The sequence below is a fragment of the Maniola hyperantus genome, chromosome 2, assembly GCF_902806685.2.
Source record: "Maniola hyperantus chromosome 2, iAphHyp1.2, whole genome shotgun sequence".
Classification (NCBI taxonomy): Eukaryota; Metazoa; Arthropoda; class Insecta; order Lepidoptera; family Nymphalidae; genus Maniola; species Maniola hyperantus.
In genome coordinates this window covers 6,339,676-6,357,988 of record NC_048537.1, presented here as the reverse complement: position 1 = coordinate 6,357,988, position 18,313 = coordinate 6,339,676, and the positions used below count along the sequence as shown (strand labels likewise).

The 18,313-nt window shown below is 37.4% G+C and overlaps 1 protein-coding gene across 2 annotated transcripts; it reads left to right on the top strand.

Annotated features, from left to right (window-relative positions):
- The first annotated feature begins 142 nt into the window (after positions 1 to 142).
- LOC117987465 (tumor protein D54) lies at positions 143 to 12,119 on the top strand. 2 transcript variants are annotated; one of them, XM_034974484.2, is made up of 6 exons: positions 143 to 939; positions 1,814 to 1,977; positions 5,776 to 5,879; positions 6,585 to 6,644; positions 8,486 to 8,648; positions 9,962 to 12,119. In XM_034974484.2, exons 1-6 carry the CDS (start codon positions 567 to 569, stop codon positions 10,079 to 10,081), a joined length of 984 nt encoding a protein of 327 aa, XP_034830375.1. In that variant the 5' UTR covers positions 143 to 566; the 3' UTR covers positions 10,082 to 12,119. The 2 variants fall into 2 exon arrangements, with proteins under 2 accessions (XP_034830375.1, XP_069359357.1); XM_069503256.1 differs by lacking the exon at positions 6,585 to 6,644 and having other exon boundaries at positions 222 to 939.
- Positions 12,120 to 18,313: the final 6,194 nt, after the last annotated feature.

Below are 18,313 nucleotides of genomic sequence, written 5' to 3'. Positions count from 1 at the left end.
GCTGAGCGCGCGCCGCTCACCCGCCGCCGGCGCTGTCAATAAACTTTGGCCAAACGGGCGAACTTGGTTTTTAAGTTGTTTTGTTCTCCGTCCACGCGCCCATCTCACGGGCATTTTTGCCGTATGTTTCAATCTTTGAAAGCGTAGTTTTATGTTAGAGTTACCAATAAACTTCCACGATTGGAGGTCAAGATCGTGAATTAAAACTGACAGAATCTAGCTCGCACAGTTGTCGGTGAAAGTGGCAAATACGAGCACTCAGGCAGCGACGCGAGACGAACGCGGGTGGTCGTGCTCGCGGAGCCCGACGTGGCGGAAGAAACGAAAACACATATTGCGCGCTATTTGTCAGACGAGACAGTATCATTAGTGCTAAAAGACACAGAGAACGATGACAGTAGAGTGAAGAACCAATGAAATGTTTAGCGAGTGGGCATAATATTGCATATTGTAGCTAATGAGTCTAATATTGTATATTTGGAGAATATTCTGTGCGAACCAATCGGTCGTCCCTATGAGGAATATGTCAGAGTGCCGCGGAGGACTAGGTAGATAGATCGAATGGAATGGCGAGCCATGCGGAGGCGAGCGTGGAGCCAACGAGTTTGGAGTACATGGAGGATCCGTACTTCTTGCCCCCGGACGACGATTCCACTCCGAGCTTCGACGTAGCCGTCGACGAACTAGACGAGTTGGAGGACATAGTCAACTGGCCGCAGGATGACACTGAGGCCGAGTGGCGCGCGCTGCCCGACCTCGCCGAGTCCGCCCTTTGTATTGAAACTGAATTTTACATGGACAATCGCCGTCGACGCTTGCGGATATTTAGGAAAAAAATGCGTGAAGTTCGGGTCACATTTCAAGATTTATCAAAGCCTTATCTTGCCAGAATGTCTAGCCACACGAATTACAAAAAGTTCCTCGGGATTACTCCTGGAGGTTCGTGCACTCATACGACATTTTATTTATTTAATACAATTTTACTCACCAAACTATGTAAAATGTTATGTAATCAATGTCACACCGAATTATTTAAAAAATGTTGTACCTACTTGTAAACCAAATGTTGCACGTCGGACGTCAGCACGTGTTGTGTCTTAAATCATAAATGCCCAATACTACCTACTTACCATTAAACCCAAAAACCATATTTATAAAAAAGATCGAAGATTTTTGAGACTGCATTTCATTACTGCAGGTTGGTTTCTTCATCTGCGAAAAGTTTTAGTAGGTACTTACGCGACATAGTACGCGGCAGGCCGAGATGCCAATCAGGGTATGAGGCAGGGCCCGGGCCGCACGTCACCCGCGCTATCCTGCACCGGGTTAGCGCGAGGGCTGTACGGGTGTGCACTGTGCGTCCCCACCCCGATTACCATCAAGAACTGTCGCGTACTATATGTAGTTTTTTTACATTATACTTAACTATCAACCAGCCCCGGCTTTTGCCCGGGTGCAATGTCAACCCATCGCTGGCTCATTACAGAGCACGGGTCTCCTCTCAGAATGAGAAGAGCTCTGGCCATAGAACCACCACACTGGCCAAGTGCGGATTGGCAGACTTCACATATCTTTAAGGACGTTTTATGGAGAACTTTCAGGCATGCAGGATTCCTCACGATATTTTCCTTCACCGTTAAAGAAAGTGATTGCTTTTAAAGCACACATAACTCCGAAACGTTAGAGGTGCGTGCTCGTGATCGAACCCCACGACCTCTCGAATAGGAGGCGAATAGTCCTAACCGCTAGGCTATCACGGCTCCGTTGTATATATTATGTAGTTTGACATTGAATTTTAAAATATTTGTTTTAGCTGAAGAGGCGATGGGGCCCGCTGGCGCCGGCGACATGAACCCGCCGGACGAGCTGGCGGGGCTGACGCCCGAGCAGGCTGAGCAGCTGCGCGCCGAGTGGAGCCGCGAGCTTGCCAGGGTCGAGGACGAGATCGCCACGCTTCGCACGGTTTTGCAGAGCAAAGTAATTTTTTGTTTGCATTTTTTCGGGTTCTATCTCCACAGAAAAAAAGGAACTCGGCTAATAGAATCACGTCGTTGTCTATCTGTTTGTCGTGTCTATCAAGACCCGCCAAGGAAATCAAAACCTATAGGTGTTTTATAGCACAATTTAAGAGAAAAAACTGAAAACCGTGAATTAGTGGTTACATCACAGAAAAAAATAAGTGTTACGAGTATTTCTTGTACGATGGTACGGAACTCTTCGTGTACGAGGCCGACCCACACTTGACAGGTTTTTCTCGATGACCTAGGTCCTAGGGCGTCTATATGACTATTGTGTATGTCTTAGAATAAAGGTGAACGCGGAATTCTATACACTGCTACGTTTTATGTAGAGAACATTATAATAATCCAATAACCTCAATAGCTAAACAGTTAGAGGAGCGGACTGGAATCTGAAAGGTCGCCGGTTCAAACCCCATCCGTTGCAATTGTCGTACCTACTCCTACCACAACCTTACGCTTAGTTGGAGGGAAAGAGAATATTAGTCATCCTATCCTAGAATATTCTTTAAAAAAAATGTTTTTAAACTTTTTTAGGCTTATCAATTAAGTTTAGGTATACTATTATGTAGGTGTTCTGTGATATCATATACTATTGTACGTACCTCATCGCGGGAGTTAGGTATGAGCGTTTTAAGAAATTAAATATCATTTGCTTTTACGGTGATGGAAACCATCGTGAGGAAACCTGCAAGCCTGAGAGTTCTCCATAATGTTCTCAAAGTTGCGTGGAGTCGGCCAATATGCAGTTCCTGTAGTGCGCGACTGGTCGAGATGGCGTCCCCCCGCCTCATACCCCGATTGCTATCTGCACCTGTCGCAGACTATACCTCCACTTGGATAAGTTAGACTACATAAATATCGTTGCACATTACACAAGATTTGTTTAATTAATGAGAACACGAAATATTGGTTTTCAGTACCTATTTATTTTGATAAAACATACATAAAATATGTTTAAACTATTATCGCCGTTGACTCGCAATATCTTCGCGGTCATTGTGTTCATTGCACCTTTACTTACTTCATAACATTATTGTTTTTGTATAACAATGTGAATTGAAACTGATATTAAATACAACTTTGTTTACTAGTCTACCTATTGTACAACTAACTAAGATATGCCCGTCGCTTCGCTTGCATAGAATGTCTTGAAGGCACTTGCACATAATTAAAGGTTCGTACGCACCTGAGCGGCGCGGCGCGGCGCTTCAGTCCGACTGCAGAACGCTTCACCTCAGGCCGCTCGACGGTGCCTACCGCACTACAACTTCAGTACGCGGCAGCTCGCGTCACTTGCGCGTCACTTTTACACCCGTTCGCGTACGAGCAACAACGTCGCAAGATGAGCGACAGTGAAGAGGATTTGATTATTATTTCTTTGTTGTGCAGAAGAAGAACGAATTATCGAAGAGAAAAAACCGGCCAAGTGCGAGTCAGGCTCGCGCAATGAGGGTTCCGTACTACAGTCGTATGATTTCGATAATTCAAAAACTATGATGCATAAAAATAAATAAAAATCTGTTTTAGAATGTACAGGTGAAGACCTTTCATATGATACCCCACTTGGTATAGTCACTCACTTCGAAAGTTGAAAATACTAATTATTAGTTCATGACCACAATTTAATTTTTTTTGTGTGATCTAACCCTAAATTCACGGTTTTCAGATTTTTCCCCAAATGTCAGCTATAAGATCTACCTACCTGCCAAATTTCATGATTCTAGGTCAACGGGAAGTACCCTGTAGGTTTCTTGACAGACAGACGGACAGACAGACAGACAGACAGACAGACAGACAGACAGACAGACAGACAACAAAGTGATCCTATAAGAGTTCCGTTTTTCCTTTTGAGGTACGGAACCCTAAAAAAGAAGAAGAAATGGATTGCTGACATACCAAAGTCACGCTATCAAGAAGGATATCACATTTTGTTTCCTCGCCTTCTTAATGACTCTGTACCATTTCACATTTACTTCAGAATGTCGAAGACAAAATTCTATATGCTATTGCCTAATAGTTTTTGTGGAAATTACATTAGAAACAATAGGTATACCACACAGGTCGGTAATATAATCCTACAAGAAACCTATGTCCAGCAGTGGACATATCTATCGGTTGATGATGATGAAGATGATGATAGTTTTTATGGAAATTATAAAAAAATATTTATGCATATCCATACTTATATTATTATCAACGCAAAAGTGTATTTGTCTGTCTATCTACTAGCTTTTCACGGCTCAACAGCTTAACCGAATTTGATGAAATTTGGTACAAAGTTGAATTACATCCCGGGGAAGGACAGGCTACTTTTTATCCTGGAAAATGAAAGAATTTCCACAGGATTGTTAAAGGCCCATTTATATGAAGTTTGGACCAGAGGTAGCTTGCATTCCGGGAATTGACAGAGGTAGGCAACTTTTTATCCCGGAAAATCAAAGAGTTCACACGGGATTAAAAATCTAAAAAAAAATGCAACTAGATGATGCCTGCGACTTCGTCCGCGTGGATTTAGATTTTTCTATAGGTGAGCACATTTCCGGGAATTACCTACTAGTACCTATATACCTGAGATAGATTATACCCTGTAGGATAAAAGTAGCCTATGTGTACCTACACATAGGCTAGTTTTATCCCGAAAATCAAAAAGTTTCCACGGGATTTTTAAAAAACCTACATCTACGCGAACGAAGTTGCGGGCATCAGCTAGTCCCTTAGGTTCTGTGGAAATTACATTAGAAAAAGCATTTTCGCAAAATGTCTTTGTTTTATGTGCAATAGAATATATAAAATAGGCAGGTAAACACAGGTACATATTATATCTAAATACCTATATAAAAGAAAAAGGTGACTGACTGACTGATCTATCAACGCACAGCTCAAACTACTTGACGGATCGGGCTGAAATTTGGCATGCTGGCTAGCTAACTAGCTAATATGACGTAGACATCCGCTAAAAAGGGATTTATGAAAATTCAACCCCTAAGGGGGTAAAATAGGGGTTCGAGATTTGTGTAGTCCACGCGGACGACGTCGCGGGCATAAGCTAGTATAATATAAATACAAGTACAACAATAGGTAGGCATATTTCCGAAACTATTAATTCTACCTAGATGAAGTAGGTAGGTATAATATGTACATAATATATTATAGTTATTTAATCAGGATTATTTTTACCATTGATGTTTTCTCATAACGCTCGGAGAGACATTTATACATTTAGACACTGGGAAGGGGGGAAGCCGACATCCTAGGGGTTGGGACCTTTGAGGATATACTTCTAAGAGCATGAGGAACACGTCATGTGTCAAAAATTAAACCTACGTTATTTATTTTGAGGTCTATCTTGCCGATTCTTGCCTGTACTTTAAATACCTAACAAGATGCGCGTGTATCTTATTCGAGCGACGTACGCATACTGAAGCGCCGCGCCGCGCCGCTGGGTATGTCGCACTAGCGTCACTGCACTGCGCGTCGCTTCAGTGCGCTTCAAAATATTCTCTCCAGCCGTGCCGCGCGGCAACGCGCGGTGAAGCGCCGCGCCGCGCCGCTCTAGTGCGATATGCGCCATACAAAATGATAGAAATGATATTTTGAAGCTCTGTGCCGCGACGTGAAGCTCACTGAAGCGCCGCGCCGCGCCGCTCAGGTGCGTACGAACCTTTACAGGCGTTACATGCGGCTTTTTTGATTCGACCCTATAACATAACGGCAGTATGCGATCAACTTATAACAAAACATATTGTCTGTTTAGATACGTCAAAGCTCCGAATTAAAACGAAAACTTGGCATCACAGTGTGGAAGGAGATCACTGAAGACGTCAATCAGGGTTTGAAAAACGTCAAAGAGAGCCAAGTGTAAGTAAAATTGCGTGTTTTTAACATATCTTGTTTTCTCGTATCACATTTTCTCGGAGGTTAGAACATCACTTTCACTTTGCTTGCTGAAATTTTATTTTGCTTGTATCTCATCTCATTTTTACCGAAGCAGTGGTGATGGTGGTATATTTAAAGCCTTGGGCAGACACAAAGCGCGGCGACACTAAAGTAGTATGATATGATAGCAGCACAATAGTATCTCGCATTGTATGCGTGTATTAGCCTATCAAAATGCTAACGGACGTGGCTTTGCGTCTTATGCTAACTTTACTGTTAACTTCGTTACGTTACCAACCACAGTCCTCAGGACGAAATAAGCTGATCCCAATTTCGTGATACCAACATTATTAGTCAGTGTGGCAGGCCGTGCCTTTTAACAGTTATAGTGCGCAAAACAAGTAGTTCAATCTGAAAACGAGGGGTATGACTGCATTGTACAAAAATCTCAGTCGGGTTTGTTTAAAACCGCCATGTTACAACTTCAGATTGGAATACTTGTATCGAGCGCACTATAAAAAGTAGATATAAAAATAAAGAACTGTATAAAGAACGTCAAACTACAGAGCGCAATAGCGACCGCAGCAACATGAAGTTGGACCGTATTGGGCATTTTTCCGTCGCGCGTTGTGTTTGTCCAAGTCGAAATAGTTTCTTCCTTTTGATTTTTGATTTGTTACAAAACAGTTATCAAACGATAGAAACTCGTGTGGCTGCGCTTACACAAGCTGTGACTGAATCACCCATGTAAGTACAGTTATGGTTTGCACTATTTCGGAAAACATTGACTAATATTATCGTTCTACTTTATATATTAATCATAGTTCATAGCTATTTTGGATTTGGTGGCACTTGAATGATAAATTATTATAAAATACAAACTGTACCTATAGTGTATACTTGTATATACATATACCTACTAGCTTATGCTCGCGACTTCGTCCGCGTGGACTACATAAATTTCAAACCCTTATTTCACCCCCTTAGGGGTTGAATTTTCAAAAATCCTTTCTTAGAAGATGTCTTCGTTATAATAGATATCTGCATGCCTAATTTCAGTCTGATCCGTTCAGTAGTTTGAGCTGTGCGTTGATAGATCAGTCAGTCAGTCACCATTTCGTAGTAGTCATCTAAAATCTAAATAATATTTAATAATTTAGATTTTAGACTGCATAGTCGATCGTAGTTAGTGTTGAGCTTTGTTTTATTTAATATACATATATTATTATGTTCTAACCCAAAAGAAACGCAATTTACTAAGTATATGAATATAATGTCTGTCGTTGGGAGGGTCCAATATTTCGAATTTCAGAAGGGTTTGCTCTGAGAAACTTATTGAATATCTACTACATTAATAAATTTCTACATTATATTCTTACTCCACATTTGTTAAATATTCCGTCGCACATAAAATTGTCGCCAAAGAGGATGTGCGATTATCATTTATATTAGGTATGGTACTAGCTTATGCTTCGTCCGCGTGGACTACACAAATTTTAAACCCCTACGTCATAATAGCTATCTGCATGCCAAATTTCAGCCCTATCCATCTAGTAGTTTGAGCTATGCGTTGATAGATCAGTCAGTCAGTCAGTCACCTTTTCCTTTTATATATTTAGATTACACTACCAAGTTCTAAACTTAACTAAATATTACTAGGTAAGATCATTTCTTTAAAATGAGAAACTTACTGACATCAACCTAACTACCTACGGTTCAAATCGCCGCTGGGTCTAAAAACTTGAGATTTGGCATCTAGATAAAGCGTGTAAGTTTCTTTATAACGTTGAATCCCATAAGAAAGGATTTAGGGCAATTCCAACGGGATCTATACTATTCACGTGGAGTCGTGAAAAGTCTCAGCATAAATTGTTACGGCATGAACTAATTTTAACGCACAAAAATGCAAATATTGCTCAACTCTATAGCTATCGAACATTTTATATTTCAACACCAGAGTTGCATTTTTTTCTACTCCATTTACATTAATTACGTGCAATACGATTCTAAATTAATTTATCATGTTCTTCCATCACATGTTATACGATAACAAATATAATGTGGTAGGTAGGTAGGTACGGTCATTGATGTGAAGTGTGTGAGTCATTTTTGTGAAAACTAACCATATCGTCGCATGTTGTGATAATTCGATAGTTTTATTGTGACTAATCTTGTTGAAGATAATTTAATTTAGTTTATCGGTTTGTGTTGTCCCTACTAACCTATTACCTGGTTTAAATGAAATATAAGCTGTATAGGTATAGTTCCAGTCCACTTCATTTTATAGTAATTAAGTACCTCCTATTAATTAAGTACCTCCTAAAAATTGAAGTTAATGGAGGTCAAATTTTTTTCGCGCTTAACATAGGCTTGTGGGATATCGTTGATAAGAACGTTACGAACAGCACAAAATAATATTACTTTTCAAATTTTTCTTTAAAGTTTTGTCCCGGCGTCTATCTCAAGAACGACTCTACAAGTTCAAAAGTTGAGAAATTCGCTACGATTCGCTGCCAACGTGAATCGACCCTTAGTGTGAACGTGACCCAGGCAACTTCACCTTACGCGGTTTGTGTTTTGTTACGCAGATACCAAAAAACTGAATCTGTGATAAAATCGACTGCCGAGAAGACGACGTCGATCTTCGGTGGCATCACGGCCGGCGTGTCGAGCAAGCTGGGCCAGATGCGCAACTCGGACTCATTCCGCTCCATCGAGGAGCGCGTCGGCACCGCTTACGAAAACGTTAAGGTAACGAACGTGAGGGACGTGTGGCCTATACTTTATCGCCGAAAGAAGTTGGTAGATGTAGCGCTCTCTCTGTTACGTAATCCCATATAAATGATAGAGATAAAAATCTCAGAGGGCGCTAACCATTTTGAGTCACAGTAACATGTAACAGAGAGCGCTATACTAACTTCTTATCGCGGATAGAGTATAGTTGTGACAACGCATATCAATCGATTGCTAAGCAACGTTGTCTCAACTGGATGACTGAATGGGTGACTGACTATGTAGATTCGAATTCGGGCTTTTCGTGTCCTCCGTCTCGGAGAGCACATTGAATGTACTACTACACTTGTCCTCTGTGATATTCAACGTAAAACAGACAAAACTAAAATTAGTCAAGATACAAGTTAGTAAATTGCTGATGTAAGATGTTGATGTTTTATCCATTGTTTGAATCGTAATGTTCAGAAATATCATCATCATCATCATCAACCGATAGACGTCAACTGCTGGACATAGGTCTCTTGTAGGGACTTCCACACGTCACGGTCTTGCGCCGCCTGAATCCGGCGGTTCCCTGCAACTCGTCTGATGTCGTCCGTCTGCCTAGTGGGTCTTCCGACGCTAAGCGTTCCGGTGCGAGGTCGCCATTCCAGCACCTAGGGACGTCAAAGTCTATCGGTTTTCCAAACTATGTGACCTGCACATTTGCCACTTCAGCTTCGGAAATATCATGCATAGGAAATTATAATCATTACAGGATATAATATACCTACAACAAAAGGCGATACAAGTCATTCAATGCTCATGATTTTTCCGCTTTACCAGACTTACCTACTAGTTACTTTAATCTTTTATATGGTTTCTGTGATGTCAGAACATACGTTTAGCGTTAAATATCATAATTGAAGCTGGATTAAGCACGCTAGTGATTTCGCGGATTTATATAACAATGTCGGACAGTCTCGAAACGACAGTGTGTTACAAAGCACATTAGTGCGCGCAATAAACCACCAAATTATTAGGCACCACTTACATAAGCTCAGGTTTGGTAATAAAATTGTCTTATGATGCTGTGTGCGACGATTGAAATAAGTTACTTAATTGTTAAAGTCAGGCTTTTACTTTCCATTTCCTCGATTTCGGTTTTTCCAATTTTTATTATGATGACTAAATAATTATTTGGTCAGTGTATGCCTGACTAGTTCGGTTTATTACATTATTTTTTATTCTGGCATCCGTCATCTGCCTTTATTCTTCACAACTTTTCAAAACCAATATAAAAACATTGACAGAGATTTTGCATAACTTAACTATATGATATAACGTTGCAGGGTAAAGTGGCGTCCCGGTCCAATTCAACTCAGAGTTTCGACGAGGCGCTCCGCGACGCCAGCCGCTCCGCCAGCGGCGCCACCTCGCCCACCATCCCCGAGAACAAGCCACTGCCCTAGTGACTCACACTTCACACCACTCGCACTCTTGCGCCCTCACCGCACCACGCCGCGCCCCTCGCGATAGGGACTGTTTCGTACATTTTTTTTCTACCATAAAACACCATTATATTATAATGGCATCTTTTATACTACTACCATCTAGCCTGTGGGCTAGTAAGTAATATTACTTTAGCTTAAGAGGGGACTCAAGTCCTAAGGAATTTGAAAAATAAGTATTTGAAGAAACTATTGCCGTTGCGCTGCGCTCGACCGAGCTAGCTAAAGTGCGAAAGGGGTAACTGCAGCTCAGGCTGATTTTACCTACAAAAACCTTGACCAAAAGACGTTTTGTTAAAAACTTATTCAATTTGTCTGATAGTCGTCTGAACATGGCGGTAAAAACGGGCTTTTGTCGGATTTTTGGATTGTTATATTTCTTTTCGTGATTATATTTTGGAAAAAAGGAAATGATTAGACCTATTAATTACCTAGATTTTTTGAAAAAAAAAAATATTGCTCTAGAGGCATTTATCCATGAAGAAAACAGCGGAATACGTTTGTATGGAGAAATGCCCAATAGAATCCCATCTCAGTACTATGTCTTATAATAAAAAATAAAATAAGAACCAACTTCAATAAACACAAACACTAAAAAGTAAAAAATAATTTAAATTTTTATTTATTACCGAATATATTGTGTATAGAAGAGTTATTGTGGTTCTACGATAATAAATAAAAAATATATAAATAATAAATTTTGATTGGGTTCTTTGTCAATTGTCATTGATACTGTTACTAGGTGTATAAGTCCCACAAATTGCTATAGCGCTGGAACCAGGTCTCATTAACATCGGAATGACGTCATTTTGACGTCCGCCGATATAAAAATATACCACCAGCTCGAAGCTTCAGTCTAGTGCTGACGTCACTATAATGGCGGCCACGCGCATTAGCAATTTGCGGGACTTATATTAGAGGAGACAAATGTCTTTATTACAGAGCTTAGTTTGTGACATCGACTTGTAAAACACCCAGCTGTTTCTTAAGTAAAAACTGCCGTCACCGACATGCTAATGTTAATAGTATATCTGTAGCTATAAGTATGACGTGTTGCGCGTATCATATGCCGTTCGATAATATACACCTATCTATATATAATTTTTGACGCTACAATTAATTTGAAAACCCAAAAAAATACATATTTCATTGTTTTAAGGTTTCACTTCTGTCGGCAGTCCCCGTTGACTGCCAATTTAATTCTATAAATTGGTTACATACTTACTCTTGTTTTGTTATAAAAAAAAAATCTCTTTATTTAATTTCAGTTTTAAAAAGAAGGTAATATTTATTTACTTAAGGCAAAGAAAAAAGATTTAAGGCAAACAAAATTATGTACGCTTCAAATTACACTACGTGGCGCGCGGCGTGGTCATTTCATTGCATCATAAGATATCAATATACGACATCTTTATACAGTACCCAACAGGAAATACTGCACATAGAATTTTGTAGGTTTTGTAGGGCGTTGTCTCTGTCGATTAAACGTCACATAGGTATGAGCGACAGAGACGACGCTCTACACGGAAGCAGAAATCTCTTTCTAAAGTTCAATGCGCGATATTCCCTGCCGGTACCTATACTTACTCGTACTTATGGTTCTTGAAATATTTTATTCACTCCTTTTGTATCAATCATTTTGTTACACAGCATTCCATGTTTGATCTACCTACTTGTTACGGTGTCTGTTTATAATTTATATGTCCACTATCTCGTATGTTTAGTGAGAAACGATATGTAAGGAAAGAATATGTCTGAAATCGCTTTGCGGTGAGCACTTTTATATAAATATATACTTACTTGTTGAATTCACAAAGTTGAAAATTTATATAACTACTATGAGACTTAGTACGATTACTTTGTACTTGCCGACGCCTGTTGAGTCCAGTTCAAAAGAAGATATTTTTATAAGATGCTTAGCTTGTCCTTTGATTAAAATAATCCAACTATTTACATTAAATACATTGAATATGGTAAATAAACTTATGTATTTAAATCATATGGTCTTTTTGTTGTCCCCTTCTTTTAGTCGTGTGCCAAGATATAATTAAAGCGTAACATCCTAATAATATAAATGTGAAAGTGCGGGTGTTTGGTACTCAATCACGCAAAAACTACTGGACGGATTTGAAATTTGGAATGGAGATATATTATACCCTGGATTAACACATAGGATACTTACTTTTCATCCCGGAAAATCAAAGAGTTCCCGCGGGATTTTGAAATACGTAAATCCATCAATATTGACAAAAAATTTGACCTCGTATCCCGAACGAACCCTATTGTTTTCGGGATAAAAACTATCCTAGGTATATGTTAACCTGGAGTATTTATTAGCTAAAGCTTGCCAAGTTGCGATCAAACTCGTTCAGTAAGTAGTTTCAGCGTGAAGCGTACACAGGCAGACAAACAAAAATTAAAAAAAAAACTTTTTAATGTACAGAATCGACCAGTTACAGTTTTATTAAAAGCTAGGAATAATTTTTAATATGAATTGGGTAATAAAAAGAAACGTTATTCAATTAACATATTGTATTTCGATCGAAGACAATAGTATTAAACTTGATGTCGATCCATACACATAAAATGAAATTCATCCACAATTACAATTACTGCTAGTGTTTGCTAAACCTAACGAATAAATGTATATTAAAAAGTAACAAAATTAATATTGCCATTATTAATTGATTCTCAATTGAAAAAAAATAAAATTCATGATTCATGAAACGGGACATCACATTGTATTCGTGTATAATTTTATGTGAATTTTTAAGTAAATTAAAGCCTCCGGAAATAAAACAATGCATTTTACATTAAAACCATTACATAGGGTTGCCATATATTTGGTCAGCTGATATTTATTTAAAATAATACCTATACATATTAATAGATTATAATCTTTTTTTTGGCCGACTTAACAGGTAAACAAATCGAGTTTTCATTTTTGCACAAGTATCAAAGTCTCATGGTTAGCACGCGGTAAGAACCAGAGGCATGGCATCTAAGGAGCTTATTCCACCTTCCCAAATCCTAACGTCCTAAGTGGTACCGTCAAAATAGCCAACTTTGCCATTCAATGATACTTACGATTTATAAGCAAATTCGCTATGTAATTTGTTTGATAAATTAACAGTTGAACCAAAATTTGTTTGATTTTGATGGCGGGCAAAGTAATCCGGACTTGTAGCCAACATTGCCCACATAAATTTTTCATCCAAATAAAACTCTTAAAAATACGTGGAAAATACCAACTATAATTTAAGACTATCTTGGCCTTGGTTTCAAATTTTTTATTGACTTTCAGTACTACTCAGTAGGAAGAACGTCATATGCACCACTGCATAGTGCGATATGCGTTATACGTTCCTGTGAGAAGCGACTTGTTTACATTTTAAGTCAAGCTTAAAGGAAAAATAGGTAGTGTAAAGTAAAAACTCATTACTATTTTTAACTCCTTATTCTGAAAGCTATTTTAAAAATAGAGATCACGGTGCACATTGTCAAATACCCTTTTGCCATGATGCCAGACGCAAATTCTTGTTATTGGATGATAATTATGGCACTGTAAAAGCCTGAACTACGGTAAATCCGTGAATTTACACATACCTATGGATTCTTCTTTATGGAGCACTTCATACCATAACCTAATTACCTATTTGAAACAAATTTATCGCTATCCTACTTCAACTGCCGAGCGAGAGCGAGAAGTCGGACACCACTAGTCTCCTCTCGCTCTCCTTTGTTAGGCGAAGTGAGACAGCGATAAGTAAGTAGGTAGGTAGGTAGGTATTTGTTTCAAGTAAGTATTAGGAGCGTTTGATCCACTTTTAATATGTATTCTTGGTAAATCGCAGGATTTTGAAATAAAACCTAGAATTTTACAGGTCTTAAAGTCTGAAATTAAGGATTATTTTCAAATAATAGTTAACTTTTACCATTAAGACTTGTTAAATCCTAGGTTTTACTGGACAATCCTAAGTTTACCGTAGATCAAGCATTACAGTTATATAATATTATATAAGTAACTATTTTCTATATTTGGCAATTACAATTTTAATTATTAAAACACAACAAAAATCAATTTAAAAGTGTACGTGTATTCAATTCGTACAATCGACGTAAGCAGAGCCCTCCCAGTTCTGGATGTTTGTAAAAATTAAACATATTATTTTGCCTAAATAACTCGTCTTATTAAGTTGCATACAACATGCAGTAGATAAAAAATCTGGTCAAATGCAAGAGGGTTCCGTAGCTTGAAAAGAAACATAAATAGACTTAAATTAAGTACAACTAAGTTTGTTTGTAAAGTTTTATTTCTGATTTTTAAAAATTGTGCAAGAGACTTCGTTTTATTTTCCAGGAAAGTTTACATTAATTATTTCAGATTGATCAGTCAAAAACTTAGGGGTTTAAAAATAAATAAATAAATATTTTAGAATGTACAAATGAAATCATTTCATAATAATTATAATACGTTATTTAGTCTAGTAACCCCACTTTAAAATTATGACCCCCTTTGCAATTAAGTATATAATATTTTTGAATTATTGAATTTTCGACAACTGTGCAGGGCATGCCTTATTTAAACAATTAAAATTTCAAGTCGATAACATCAGTATAGATATCTACTCCCTACCAAAATGAGCCGTCGCAACGTAAGGGTCCTTCTTTTACCATTTTGGTACGGAACCCCAAAAACCACCAAATAGAAAACAGGAATTTCCAATCAGATCCACGGGAAAATGCGACTGGCAAATTTTATGAAATTGATTTACTTATCAAAATAACAAAAATCTTTGAAGATATGTAAGTAAGTGTTTGCTTTTAACGGACGATTACACTTTCTAATTAATAGTAAAGGCGGACTTGTTACAACATACAAAATATGGGACGTACGTACACTAAAATTAAGATTTTAATATATTATAGACACTTTTTATCTAAAAGAATTATATAAAAACGAATATAACAAATATGTAGTAAGTATTACTTTACTTATTTGTTTTTTTTTTGGTTTTAACATAAGGGTACTGACTTTGCTTTTACATATTTTATTAAAGCGATTGTATTATAGATATAAGGTTCTGTCAAAATATTAGATGTATGTTTATTGATGAACACACAAAGATTGGACACAACAAACTTTTTAACGCAAGTCTTCAAGTTCCAGCACAAGGCGTTTGTTGGCTTTGGGTATCCAATGGCCTTGATAAACTATCACGACTTTTTAGTTTATAATGTGAGTTTCGAATAGCGGTGTGATATTTTGACAGCACTTCATACATATTAACAGCTACTGAACAACATAAAATAATTAAAATCGTAATAAAAAGGTGGCAGCATCCTGGCTGTCTTCACAAATTGAGTGTCGTAGACGCGCATTTTCAGCTCAAAGTAAACCAATATTTAGATTCTAGAACTAACCTACGTGCGTCCGTCTGACCCCGAATATGCGCGAACACAATGCACTCGAACCACAACATTTTTTAAGGGCAATAGATCATTTGCATCACTGCTCGTCACAAAGAATAAATAACAATTATATTCAATAGGTACGCACACTGAGCGCAACAATTACAATATTTAAAAGTGTCCGCATACCCTGCACGAAGAAATTTGGAATCTATTATACAAATCTATATCGAAACCTTAATTGATGGAGTCTACACAATAAAAAAATTATGTGCAAATTATATTAAAACTATATGCTAGGTACCTATTCTACGACTATACTATTACTCACATAGTGTATTGGCTGCAGCGTAGTTTTTATGGTCCAATAAATAATAACATTATTATTGATTACAAGCAAAAGGCCAAAATGGAGTTTTCATACAATAACCATTCATACTAATATTTACTATAAACTAGCTGATGTCCACGACTTCATCCGGGTAGGACAAAGGCGCGGGCATCAGCTAGTCAAGAAATAAACAAAATTAATTAATATTTTAGGGTCTAAACAGACGGACTGCAAGCCAACTGTCAAATTGCAGTTGGGGTGCAGTTTTATTGCCGTTAACACAACTGCAACTGCCGACCGACGCGACTGTGCAGTGCGCGTGTATGTCGACGTGCAGTTCTGGCATTCTCTGAACTGCAAGCGGACTGCGCACTTGGTCGGCAGTAGCGATGGAGAAGAATAATCCGCATCCTTTTTATGAATGTAAATACATACATATTTTCTACTATATAAATATTATATTTATCTCACACAACATGTTATGAGTGAAAAGAAGTTAAGTTTATGTTTTTATTTCGAGCTTTTGCCTCTTCAACTGATATTTCATACCAGAAAAATAGAAAAGCTATAAGTAGAATCCATTAAATGTCATATTATTACTACAGGCGGTACAGTCAGAGCCAGAAACTTTTGGTATCACGGTATGTAGAGATGAATACATTAATATTGCATTTTTGGACTAAACTTCTAATTTAATTATTCATAATACCTAACAATTAAGTGTTGAATATAAGTTACGCCTACATACAATCCTCGGTATTTACGATAGCGACCCACAACATTTAGAATACGAGACCATACATTTAAATAACTTTACCATACATTTAGATAATGTAAGTGAAATGGTTGACAGCCTATATTATGATTTCTAAAGATTCAATCGTTAGATATGCCCAGACACCGAAACGCTATATAGTACTGTTTTCGAGCGTGTGCGTAAACATTATATTATGTAGTCCATACAAAATGAGAACTCACTCGCCATTTTAACTCTGTGTAAACTGTCATGTCAAAAGTACGATTTTAGTCCTTAACTTTTAACATGTCAGTTGACACGTAGAGTTAAAATGGCGCTTGAGAATTTTGTATGCACTATACGCTTCTTTTGACAGTGAGTTTCTCGTTTTGTACGCATTGTAAATTACTATGTCCATCAGCTGTAGATGATCACTACTAGACCGCGTTTACATTCACTTTTCAATTCACTTGCTCGAAAAATGCACTTATCAATACTTATAATAAATACTTAATAATTTAGTTGTATTGACTACCATAGTAAATGATGGCTTAAAAAATTACCACACTATCGCAATCGCTTTTTATTTATTTTTTATTTTTATAAGTCCAATTTACTTAAAACAAAGTTTACAAGAAATAAAACGAGGGTAATCTAAATACAAACCTTCGATGATTTCTAGCTATCCGTATATCACCATGTCGACAGTAAAATCAAAACAATATTAATTACAAAAAGTATGTACTTAATAATTATTTCTTGCAATATTTTTCTTTTTATATTTATTTTTACTATGACATTTTTCATGATTTGAAAATAGTTATTTATCATACAAGTGCGGTTTGATGAAAATAGTCGAGGCGCAAATATAATTTCCGATCCCCAGGCGGGTATTAAAATTTAGGGTCCCAAGGTGGCGAAACCCCCAGTAGGTGTATAGTAGCTGATGACATCAAAGGAGTCGCAGGGAGCCGCTGTATCCAGGCGGTGCAAGGCTGCAGCGTGTTCAGTCCCTACAAGATACCTACGCTCAGAAGTGGATGACCAGTTGATGACGATGACGAATAGTTTTATCGCCCAAGTGAGGTAAAAGTATTTTATAATTTTAATAGTGGTGAACTAAGAGTCGCTTTACGAGCAAATGTATTGTAAAACTAATTAATTTTAATAGATAATCATGATTTTCAAACATAATAAATATACAAAAGGCAATGAAAACGGAGCACATATGAATTTCAAAACGCAGTACATTACGCAGAGAACACATTTTTATTTACTTTAATATTATAATAATAAACCCTTAGCCATTTCTTTGAGTTTTGCCCTTTTTTAAGTTTTTCAATTTTTAGCCTTTAATAGTACATAACATCTATTTAGTCGTTTCCTCTTAAATAGGTAGTAGCTGTGCTTAGGTATATATTCTTATAGAATATGTATGTATACATAGTTTAATTTCAAGAAAATACACATGCCGGCTATAGTATAATTGTCAAACCTAGTACAATCATTATATTGTATGTCTAATATATGACTACAAAAATATTGGCCACAAGTACCTGTTAGTAATAATTAAATAATTTGTCTGCTAAGAAATGACTAACACATGAAATTAACTACGGTCTTTTGAATGATAACTTCGAGCGGATTCTAATTCTATAACTACATTATACATTCCTACTTAGAGTATTTAAAAATTTATATGGTTTATATGGTT